We start from the raw sequence: 12,432 nt of genomic DNA, 5'->3' as shown, positions 1-12,432 counted from the left end.
GCATCCTAGTCATGGCACTGAGGCCTCCCCCTGATCCCAAACCCAAGCGGTTTTGGTGTGGCTGTGTATGTGTGGGAGAAGGGGATGGAAGTGGGGGGTGAGCTTCTTAATCCAGTCTGACTCAAGTCCGACTCACACTACCTCAGCCCTGCCCGCGTGGGGTGAGCGTTATTCTTGAGGGGAGGGAAGAAGCCTATGGTTGGCCCGCTGTGTGAAACGCACGGCTTCTTCACGGGGCCAGGGGAATCGGGTCACCACGTTCAGAGGAAGACCGAATTGGACTTACTCTATATATTTTAAAGATATCTTTTGGGGCTGGGCGCAAGCATAAATCCGCTCTTGAATGTGCAACGCCGCTAGACGCAAAGCGGAACTGCATTTCATTTCAACGGCAAACCTTTCCTGAAGGACATCACTGCAGCTCTGAAATGAAGAAAATAATCAGAACATAGAAATGCCCTATCAGAGTGAGCTGTTCAATCCCAAAGCTTGAAAGGCAGCAATCAATCAATCAATCGTATTTATTGAGCGCTTACTGTGTGCAGAGCACTGTACTAAGCGCTTGGGAAGTACAAGTTGGCAACATATAGAGACAGTCCCTACCCAACAGTGGGCTCACAGTCTACAAGGGGGAGACAGAGAACAAAACCAAACATACTAACAAAATAAAATAAATAGAATAGATATGTACATTTAGGATCCCGTCCTATGACCCGGTTCTAAATCTAATCTAACTTGCCTCTGACTTTGTTCGGTAAGCACCCGCTGAGGAGAAGAGGGACCAGAAATATCCGTTCCCTTTATTGGACTTGGTCGGAATCTGTTTTGGTAAACCTTTACGAGAACCTGAGTCAGAACTTTTGCTAAGACAAATCTGCTACGGTTTGCTAAGGTTTTGGGGAAAAGTGGAAAATGTAATCAGATCGAAGCTTTCCATCACCTTGCCCCCTCCTACCTTACCTCCCTTCTCTCCTTCTCCAGCCCAGCCCACACACTCCGCTCCTCTGCCGCTAACCTCACTGGGCCTCGTTCTCGCCTGTCCCGCCGTCGACCCCCGGCCCACGTCCTACCTCTGGCCTGGATTGCCCTCCCTCCTCATATCTGCCAAACTAGCTCTCTTCCCCCCTTCAAAGCCCTACTGAATGCTCACTTCCTCCAGGAGGCCTTCCCAGACTGAGCCCCCCTTTTCCTCTGCTCCTCCTCCCCTCCCGATCGCCCCGAATCCCTCCCTCTGCTCTACCCCCTTCCCCTCCCCACAGCACTTGTGTATATTTGTACATATTTATTATTCTATTTATTTTATTAATGATGTGCATATATCTATAATTCTATGTATATATTTGATGCTATAGATGCCTGTCTACTTGTTTTGTTTTGTTGTCTGCCTCCCCCCTTCTAGACTGTGAGCCCGTTGTTGGGTGAGCCCACTGTTCGGTAGGGACTGTCTCTATATGTTGCCAACTTGTACTTCCCAAGCGCTTAGTACATTGCTCTGCACACAGTAAGCGCTCAATAAATACGATTGATTGATGGAGATCATCTCTATCTGTTGCCTAATTGTACTTTCCAAGTGCTTAGTACAGTGCTCTGCACACAGTAAGCGCTCAATAAATACAATTGAATGAATGAATGAAAAAGACTATGGAAATTACTGTTAACGCCTTCTGGCATGATTCATTCATTCAATCGTATTTATTGAGCGCTTACTGTGTGCAGAGCACTGGACTTTGAACAGTGAATAAAAAAGAATGTAGAATATTAAGGATATTAATCCAGGTACAGTGCTATGCAGGTTCAGTTGTTCATGAAATACTTGTTGACTAAGTGACAGATTTACAGCAAATAATTTCATCCATGGAATGGAAAACGGTGCCTTCATTTACTCTGCCGTTTGAACCTAAAAATGGCCGAGAAGCAGCGTGGCCTCGTGGAAAGAGCACGCGCCTGCGAGTCAGAGAACCTGGGTTCTAATCCCGGCTCTGCCAACCGTTCTGCCAACTGCTTGCCGTGTGACCTTGGGCTAGTCACTTTAACTTCTCTGTACCTCAGTTTCCTCACCTAAAAAATGGGGATTCCATAACTGTTCTCCCTCCAACTTCAGACTGTGCCCCATGCGGGACAGGGGCTGCGCCTGACCTAACTGACTTGTACAAACAAAACAAACACTTATATATGGGCCCTATTCTGCAGATGTAGAGGACGAATTAGACATAACTGTAGCCCTTGAATTTAAATTGTTTGACTTCTGCCACCATAATGAATTTGGTTCTAGTGGATTTTACCAATGAAATCGGGCCCATCTCTAGGCACTTCTTCTCCCCAGTGATTTAATACAGTTCATTGGTTTCTACCTAATTATTGGAATTGTTGCATTAACTGCAGGCAAATGTCAGAAGGATACCAGCGGGAGGCCCTGGGCTCTTGCCTTAATTTGATGGATTCAAGTTAGAGGCAGTTTTCCCTCTGCCCTTCCATTGGTGGCTCAGGATATCTCTTGTCTCCTAGGGCTGTGTAAGAAAAGATCGACTTCCTTGCTCACTGGCAAAGGAGCCGTGTTTGTTAGGTCTACACGGTTTACTGACTCTTCCTGCCCCTGGGAGTCAAGCAGTAGGGAAGCAGTACGGCCTACTGGATAGAGCACGGGCCCGGGAGCCAGAAGGACCTGGGTTCTAATCCCGACTCCACCAGTTGTCTGCTGTGTGACCCCGGGCCAGTGACCGAATTTCTCTGTGCCGCAGTTACCTCATCTGTAAAATGGGAATTAAGACTGGGAGCCCCGTGTGGGGCAGGGTCCAGCCTCCTTAGCTGTTCTAAACAGGGGGCTTGGGGAGGAGCAGAAGTGCAAATGGGGAGGACAGAGCTGAGCCTTTTCGCCTCTCACTCACGGGGAGGCCTTGAAATCAGCCTGCTTTTGGCAAACCACAAGCAAGTCTGGGATTCTGGGGAATTGGAAGGATGGGGGCTGGTTGAAGAGTCCCAGCCTCGGTCCTGGGGGGTGAGGAAATAGCAACCACATACCTTATTCCTGTAATGGGGCATTATTTCCCTTGGGCCCTGAAGTGGAGCTAAAATGTGAAAGCGATATTACAGAGCTGAAGCTTAAACACACAAAGGGCCCTGAAATTTCCATTTCTTCAAAATGCTCCTTGGCCAATCTTTTCCCTTTCCCTTTCCAGTTAGCCTGCAAATCTTCCACCATCCGTGTCTGCCTGCTGAATTCCCAGGCCCTCACAACCCACCCCTACTAAACGGTTCTCTGATAAGACGCTAAATGCACACGCTCGTATTTGAGAATAAACACGCAAAGACGTCAGGGTTTCCCAGAGCAGATGTGAGTGCCACGCTCGACAACGGTGTAAAAAGCAGCCACGGCCCAATTCGAATCAACCATCTCTCACATCGCCTGCTGCTGATCACACGGGGGCCCGTGCGGCGGGAGAGCCAGGGCCGGGTTAAATACAGGGGTCTCGATTGATTCCCCGGGACTGCATCACCTCGACCTTGGTCGCAGCTTCGGCCACTGTGAAGCTAGCCTTTTTCTCAAAACTGCCAATGCTGCCCTTTAAATTGCGGGAATAGGCAGCGAGAGAGAGGAGCCTGCATGTCCTCAGCAGTTCCCGGCATTTCAGGGAAGCAGTGTGGCCTAATGGAAAGAGCCTCGGTCTGGAAGTTAGAGGACCAGGGTTCTAATCCCGGCTCTGCTACATGCCTGCTGTGTGTCCTTGGGCAAGTCGCTTCAACTTCTCTGTGCCTCCATTTCCTCAACCGTAAAATGGGGATTGAATACTTAAACTGAGAGCCCCCGAGAAGCAGCCTGGCTTAGTGGAAAGAGCACGGGCTTGGGAGTCAGAGGACGTGGGTTCTAATTCTGCCTCCGCCACCTGTCTGTTGCGTGACCTGGGGCAAGCCACTTCACTTCTTTGGGCCTCAGTTACCTCGTCTGTAAAGTGGGGATTAAAACTGTGAAGCCCACATGGGACAACCTGATTACCTTGTATTTTATACCAGTGCTTGGCACATAGTAAGCGTTTAACAATACTTAATAACAATTGCAATAATAAGCAAAACTTAATAATAAATAATAAAAAATAATAATAAAATTTTATAATAACTATTATTATTATATAGAACAGGGACTGGGTCGGACCTGATTAGCTTGTATCTACTCCAGCACTTAGAACAGTGCTTGAAACATAGTACGTGCTTAACAAACACCATTAAAAAAAGAGTGCCTTTAAAAAGCTCTGGTTTTAGCCTCAGTTAGCCCACCCATGGAGGTAGTGATTAACACAAACAGGGTCTAATCATCAATGTTAAATCACACCATCTCCCCTGTCCCCCATCCCCGACACCCATCAGTTCATCTCTTGTGGATTCCTCGGTTGGCAAAGGTCATTAAATGAATAGCGATTAAAAAGGAGAAAATGTTTCGCTTGGGTGTGTTTGCTTCATCATAATAATTGCGGTATTTGTTAAGTGTTTACAACGTGCTAGGCCCTGCACTAAGAGCTGGGATAGATAGAAGACAATCAGCTGTACCTCCTTTATCACAACTGACCGAGTTTTTAGTGTCCTTGTCCTTGACTGAATCCAAGTGGTAACGACCTAAGGCCCGCCCTTATTGCATGGAAGTGAGATGGCTGTGATATCCCTTGGAGCAAATTGTTGAAAACCACCTCACCAATTTCACAGCTCCTATCACTGCTCCTAAAAGGACAATTCAAGCTCAGGTCTCACTGACAGCAGGATATGCCATTCCTTTACCCCCAAAAGTGCTATGGAAAGGGGGGCTCGGGCTGATGGGGCAACGGTAACACTCCACGACACCCTGAATCCCTGAGCATCCTTTTTTAGGGATACACTGCTTATCCCAAATGGGAGTAGGACCAGAAATGGTGCCTTCAGGATTGCTCGCTTCGCCAATCTCAAACCTGATTCACCGTAAGACTGTGCCACATGAATACTAACGAACTGTAGCAACCTCTTAGAGAACCAAGGATAGCTACATAGATATGTGTGTATGTATGTGTGTGTGTGTGAGAGAGAGAGAGAGAGTGACAAATTTAACTGGGCTCCAATGTTTCTCACATATAAACAGGATCACGACATTGCTCTAACTCACAGGAGTATCTTAGGGATCAAATGAACTATGCACATGAAATATTGGGAAAATATCTGGAATTTACTATTCACCTGCAGATAAAGGTACTCAAAGGCAACAGGATCTTCTTGCAGGAGATCCAATGGATCCTTGGGGACAAAACACACTCTGAAGAGGCAACGATAGTCATAGGACTCTTTCTTTTGAACCACCTAAAACAGTCAAGAAAAACACCATTAAGCAGCTTCCTTTGCTTAAAGAAAAAAAACTTTAAAGGAATTTTAAAAGCTAAAGCAATGGACTTGAACCTCAGGGGCTGGACTGGAGTTGGACCAGTTTTCAGGAGTGGCAGAAGTATAGGGAGAAGTCAGGGAGTATAGGGAGAATTCAGGGAACACGGGGAGAAATCAAATTTGGGTTGAATTCCCAAACCAGGTACAGTTGCCCATTACACAAAAGTTGGTGGCATCATGCCACCTCTGGGGCAAACAGATTGGGTGTACTAACTCTGATGTATATTTCCAGGTGCTTAGTACAGCACTTTGCATAGTGGGAAGGAGCACAGACCAGTGGAAAGATCGGGGCCTGAGAGTAAGAGGATCTGAGTCCTAAACCCAGCTCTGCCGCTTAATAACAATAATAATAATAATAATAATGATGACGGTATTTGTTAAGCACTTCCTATGTGCCAAGCACTGTTCTAAGTGCTGGGGGAGATACAAGGTCATCAGGCTGTCCCACGTGGGGCTCACAGTCTTAATCACCATTTCACGGATGAGGTAACTGAGGCCCAGAGAAGTTAAATGACTTGCCCAAAGCCACACAGCTGAAAGGGGAGAGCCGGGATTAGAACCCACGTCCTCTGACTCCCAAGCCTGTTGTTCTTTCCACTAAGCCACGCTGCTTCTCTTGTCTGTTGTGTGACCTTGGGCAAGTCATTTAACCTCTCTGTGCCGCAGTTTCCTCATCTGTAAAATGGGGATTAAGACTGTGAGCCCCATGCAGGACAGGGATTGTGTCCGACTTTATTAACTTGTATCTACCCCAGTGCTTAGAACAGTGCTTGGCACACAGTAAGTGCTTAACAAGTATTATTATTATTCATTCAATGACTACCACTGATTAATTGATAAGCAGCTATGCGCTGTGCTAAAAGCTACCGCATCACAAAGACTAGAATCAAAGTTAAGTTTTCCACGGCTTTTAAAATTTACTCCCCAGCAAATTCAGCGAGACGTAGCCTCATTTCATTTGTCCGGTGCTGAGCCCTGATTTACCTGCTCGATCAGTTCATCTTCATGGAGAAGGTGCAACTTGGAGATATTATACTGCTCTTCCAAGGCAAGGGCAAAGTACTCAATGCTGTGGATAGAAAGCTTCTCTTTTAAAGTGAGGATGATGTCCTAGTAGTGAAAGAAAACAAAACAATGGAAACACTGAAAAACGGTAGGAGAATCAACTCAGTGGCCAACGGGCCCTTGATATTTTATGTGATTAACAGTACTTTGTGAGTGTTTTTGTTTTTTTTTAAAGTACTCACTTTGGTTGAAAGATTCTTCTACCCGACATTAGTGAGTGGGTCTCCTAGCCTAGGAACTTTATACGGAGCTAATGAGTGCTATTTTCATTTCAGCTCCTTTGGAAAGAGCACAGTCCTGTGAGTCTGAGGACCTGGGTTCTACTCCCAGCTCTGCCACTTGCCTGCTGTGTGACCTTGGGCATGTCACTTAACTTTTCTATGCCTCAATTTCCTCATCTGTAAAATGGGGATTGCCTGTTCCCCTTACCACTTAGACTGACTGTGCCTGACCTGCTTATCTTGTAAATGCCCCAGTGCTCAGTACAGCGCTGGTCACCTAGTAAGCAGTTAACAAATACCACAGTTATTACTGGAGGGGGAAGACAGTGTGGTGTCTGAAGAGAAACGGGGAGTCTCGTGGTCGGAGTCTCCACAGGTCCACGGTCCCTTCTCCCACAAAACACCCTTGAGCCAGGTCTGAACATCTTTTAGGATACTGGGAAGGCGGCAATTTTTTCACTCAGGCCCGTTTATCTTGAGCAGTGAGGGATGGAAGTACTGTCCCCTCCAAAGACCGTTTTATTACAGAGTTTAATGTGGATATTCCGGATTGTGAATTTTAAATTTGCTCTAACTGTGGTTTTTTATTGCATTCCTTCCCTTTAGATTGTGGTACGGGGGACAGGCGTTAATTGATTATTCATTCATTCATTCAATCGTATTTATTGAGCGCTTACTGTATGCAGAGCACTGTACTAAGTGCTGGGGAAGTACAAGTCGGCAACATATAGAGACGGTCCCTACCCAACAGTGGGCTCACAGTTTAGAAGGGGGAGACGGAGAACAAAACCATTAGCTACAGTACTTCGCATATCGGAAGTGCTTAATAAACATTAGTAATAATAATGATAGAATTTTTCCTTATCTCTTCCAACCTGTTCCTTCTTGGTTGAGGAGAGTACAAGAAGTGTCCCTAGTTAGTTCATTTGGCACTATTTCCTTTCTATCCACGTTCTACCTTCATGCATCCTGGACCCAGATGGATAAATAAGTGATTAAGACTCTCAGAACAACTCTAGAAATGTCATGCACGGGCAGTGGAAGAAAATAAAACAGTAGTCCCACCTCCTGGTCGTTGAAAAGGTCACGGGGGTTGGAGCGGTATGGGGGTGATGGAGGGTGGATGGTGGGGTGACCTTGAAAAAACCTGCTATCTTCCTTGGAAAGACCCCCAACCCCTTAACGGACTGTCCGAACTTGGGCAGTCAGGTTACTGTTTCACCTCCTCCCACCACCCGCAGATGATGATGATCGAAGGATCGTCATTGTGCGAGTGACAAGATGCGGCTGTCACTTGTGGAGAAGCAGCGTGGCTTAGTGGAAAGAGCACGGGCTTGGGAGTCAGAGGTCGTGGGTTCTAATTCCAGCTCTGCCACTTGTTAGCTGTGTGACTTTGGGCAAGTCACTTAACTTCTCTGGGCCTCAGTTACCTCATCTGTAAAATGGGGATTAAGACTGTGCGCCCCACGGGGGACAACCTGATTACCTTGTATCTACCCCAGGGCTTACAGCAGTGCTTGGCACTTAGTAAGCGCTTAACAAATACCATTGTTATTATTATTATTATGATGATGATGATGATGATGATGATGATGATGATGATGTGGTTCCCCTACCCTGGATGTTACCTGGTGTCTGTTGTGACCCTGGACCTGTTCAGAGCCCCACAGTCGCTATGAAGTAAGAGTGAAGAGGAAGTCTGCTTGCCCTTGGCTGCCATGGCCCAAAATAAAACATAAAATAAAATAGCAAAGGCTAAAATAAGCCGAAAAACGGACTAAAATAAGTTTAGGAAAAGTGTACAATTTTTGTATGACTACAATTGCTTTGAATCGACTTAAAAAGTGATGTGAAAATATAATTTTATTTTTGGCCAATGCAGAACCAACTCCTTTCCCTGCCTAATAATAATGCCAACTTGTATTTCCCAAGCACTTAGTACAGTGCTCTGCACACAGTAAGCACTCAATAAATACGATTGAATGAATGATGGCTTTTGTTAAGCACTTACTATGTTCCAGACACCATACTGAACTCTGGGGCATGGCCTAGTAGCAAGAACATGGGCTTGGGAGTCATAGGACGTGCGTTCTAATTCCGGCTCCGCCACCCGTCTGCCGTGTGACCTTGGTCAAGTCACTTCTCTGAGCCTCAGTTACCTCAAAATGGGGATTAAGAGCTCTAAGAATAAGATTCTAGAGCTCACCTTCTCCAGGAGGCCTTCCTAGACTGAGCCCCTTCCTTCCTCTCCCTCCTCGTTCCCCTCTCCATCCCCCCATCTTACCTCCTTCCCTTCCCCACAGCACCTGTATATATGTATATATGTTTGTACATATTTATTATTCTATTTATTTATTTATTTTACTTGTACATATCTATTCTATTTATTTTATTTTGTTAGTATGTTTGGTTTTGTTTTCTCTCTCTCCCTATTAGACTGTGAGCCCACTGCTGGGTAGGGACTGTCTCTATATGTTGCCAATTTGTACTTCCCAAGCGCTTAGTACAGTGCTCTGCACATAGTAAGCACTCAATAAATACGATTGATTGATTGATTGATTAGTACAGTGCTCTGCACACAGTAAGCACTCAATAAATACGATTGACTGATTGATTGATTGATTAAGACTGTGAGCCCCATGTGGGACAATCTGATTACCTGGTATCTACCCCAGTGCTTAGAAAAGTGCTTGGCACACAGTAAGCGCTTAACAAGTACCGCAATCATTTTACAAGCAAATCGGGTTGGATACAGTCCCTGTCCCATGTGGGGCTCGCAATCTCAATGCCCATTTTACCGATGCGGTAACTGAGGCACAGAGAAGTGAAGCGACTTGCACCAGGTCACACAGCAGACAAGTGGCGGGGCCGGGATTAGAAACCATGACCGTTTGATTCCCAGGCCAGGGCTCTAGCCACTACACATGTTGCTTCTTCCAGCAGACCACAGGTCTCCCCATCTGCAAAACCTTCATAAAACCCCACCTCCTCCAACAAGTCTTCCTTGATTAATTCCCAATACCCCAAGTCACATCAATAATAACAATTACTGTATTTGTTAAGCACTTACTATGCGTCAAGCACCCTTCTAAGCACTGGGGGTAGAAAAAGGATTATCAGGTTGGACACAGTCTTAATCCCCATTTCATTCACTCATTCATTCAATCGTATTTATTGAGTGCTTACTTGGTGCGGGGCATTGTCCTAAGCGCTTGGGAGAGTATAATACAACAATAAACAGACACATTCCCTGCCCTCAAAGAGCTTACAGTCTAGAGGCGGGGGAAGTTACCTCATTTTACGGATGAGGTAACTGAGGCACAGGAAAGTGAAGTGACTTGCTCAAGGTCACACAACAGGCCAGTGGCGGAGCTGGAATTAGAACCCAGGTCCTCTGACTCCCACTTCTGGTCTCTTTCCACTACGCCTTGCTACTTCCCTAGCAGCCAACCCATCAGCCAACACTAGTGCTTACATATTTAAAATCATCCCCCGGCACTTTTCTATGTATGTATAATTTTACAGTCCATTTATTTATTCTGATCACCCTATCAGTAGTTACGTCTGTCTCTCCCATTAGAATGTACGCTCCGTGTGGGCAGGAAACATGTCCCATGCTTTGGTTTTACTTTCCCCAGACTTAGTACAATCCATGGTGTCTACTGAGGGTGCACCCAATAGGGACTCAACAAATACGCCACAGAAGCCACTAAGAGTCCAACTAGCAATACATGAAATTATTGAAGTTCAGTCATATTGACCTAGACTATAACATGCTTTTTGCTTCAGGTTATTTCTCTGATCAATGTCTTAAAAGCTTTTATGATTTCAGGCTTCTGTTTGGGGGGATGCTATCTTGTCTGCTGTGTGACCTTGGGCAAGTCACTTCACTTCTCTGTGCCTCAGTTACCTCATCTGTAAAATGGGGATTGAGACTGTAAGCCCCTCGTGGGACAGGGACTGTGTCCAACTCGATTTGCTTGTATCCAACCCAGCGCTTAATACAGCGCCTGGCACATAGTAAGTGCTTAACAAATACCATTATTACTATTATTCTCCTGGGAGTCAGAAGACTCTATCTCTAGCCTGTAAGCTCATTTTTAGACTGTAAGCTCACTGTGGCAGGGAACATGCCTACCAACTTTGCGATACTGCACTTTCCCAAACGCTCAGTACAATAAATACGACTGGTTCATTTATTGATTGTCCTGTGAAGATTTTAAGCACTCTCAGTGTCTCAATCACTATACCAGGAAGGTGAGTAGGTAAACCGCCAGTATCACAGACTGAAAACCTGATTACAAAGGCAGATGGTGGTTTCCCACAGTACTGAGGCCTCCTGATTTCCAATCTTGCTCAGTATCCATACTCAATCAATCAATCAATCATATTTATTGAGCGCTTACTGTGTGCAGAGCACTGTACTAAGCGCTTGGGAAGTACAAGCTGGCAACATATACAGACAGTCCCTACCCAACAGTGGGCTCACAGTCTAGGAAAGAGTAGAGAGAAAGAAATCTCTACACCCCTATTCGGCCTTCACCCTCTGTTATGACTCCCAATAAGGGTATCAGTTGGCACCAGTTGCCCTGAAATCCCGTAATATCAACCATTGATTTTCACCTAAGTCACATAAAGGCAAAGGGGAAGCAGTGTGGACTAGTGCAAAGAGGACAGGCCTGGGTATCAGATAATCCGGGTTCTAATTCTGGCTTTTCCACTTTCCTGCTTTGTGACTTTGGACAAGTCACGTAGCTTGGCTGGGCCTCAGTTTCCTCAGCTGTAATATGGAGATTAAATACCTGTTCCCCTCCTACTTAAGACTGTGAGTCCCATATGGGACAGGGCCAGTCTCTGACCAATTAACCTGTATCTACCCCCTGTGCTTAGAACAGTGCTTGGCACATTGTAAGTGCTTAACAAATGCCATTATTTATTGTCACTTCTGAGCTGACCAGGATATGCGCTTAGTACAGTGCTCTGCACACAGTAAGTGCTCAATAAATATGATTGAAATACGATTCAATATGAATTGAGAGTAATGGACTCCTATATCCTTTAAATCTACAACCTTCTTGTTTCTTTGCCTACAGGTCCGTAAATCCAAGGCTATGCTAGTATTTATGTGATTTTGTTTTAAACTAGCATTTTATTTTCATGATACGAATGCAGTATAGAATGATTTCCCCAGTTGTTGATTCTTCTCATGCTGGCAAACTCTTTGGAGAGAAAAGATTAAAAAATCAAATCAAAATACCTTCACAGAAGTGTTTTTCTCAAATTTGAAAGCTTTGGTCTGTCCATTTTCCAAGTACACCTTGAGAACATTGGGCATACACAGAAGAGAATTACCCTGAAAAATTAAAACATCATTTAGAATCCAATAGTCAGATTAAACAGTTCCCTACTCTTCAAGTAATCAAGCGTTGTGAACATTTTCCATCAGAGGAACACGTATTATTGTTTCAATGCCAAGTTCTCATCAATTATTAAAATGTTTGTTAACAGTGCTTTGGTATTTCTAAGTCAGTGAATATGACATATTCTCTCCCAAGCACTTAGTATGATGCTTTGCACACAATAGATGCTCAATAAATACTATTGATTGATGAGAAAAACACACTTCATTTTATGACACTTGTGAAGTTAATGAATAAAATAGAATCACAGAGCAGAATGAGTTATTAAAGTCTATCATCACAACTGCATTTTATTTTACACCCAGTTCACCTGGAACACAGAGTTGGCATTC

At 45.0% G+C, this 12,432-nt stretch overlaps 1 protein-coding gene across 1 annotated transcript in view; it reads right to left on the bottom strand.

The window, feature by feature from the left end:
* Nucleotides 1-12,432, bottom strand: part of FRMPD1 (FERM and PDZ domain containing 1) — a 64,502-nt gene that overhangs the window by 16,634 nt on the left and 35,436 nt on the right. Inside the window, exons 6-9 of the mRNA XM_038769889.1 lie at nucleotides 11,938-12,033; nucleotides 6,379-6,504; nucleotides 5,194-5,313; nucleotides 287-423 (exon numbers count right to left, since the gene is read on the bottom strand). Of these exons, the coding sequence (XP_038625817.1) occupies nucleotides 287-423; nucleotides 5,194-5,313; nucleotides 6,379-6,504; nucleotides 11,938-12,033 (479 nt within the window). The remainder of the gene's footprint in view (nucleotides 1-286; nucleotides 424-5,193; nucleotides 5,314-6,378; nucleotides 6,505-11,937; nucleotides 12,034-12,432) is intronic.

The sequence above is a fragment of the Tachyglossus aculeatus genome, chromosome X4 (genome assembly GCF_015852505.1).
Source record: "Tachyglossus aculeatus isolate mTacAcu1 chromosome X4, mTacAcu1.pri, whole genome shotgun sequence".
NCBI lineage: Eukaryota > Metazoa > Chordata > Mammalia > Monotremata > Tachyglossidae > Tachyglossus > Tachyglossus aculeatus.
The sequence above is the reverse complement of the archived record's forward strand: the minus strand, read 5'-3'. Positions and strand labels throughout refer to the sequence as shown.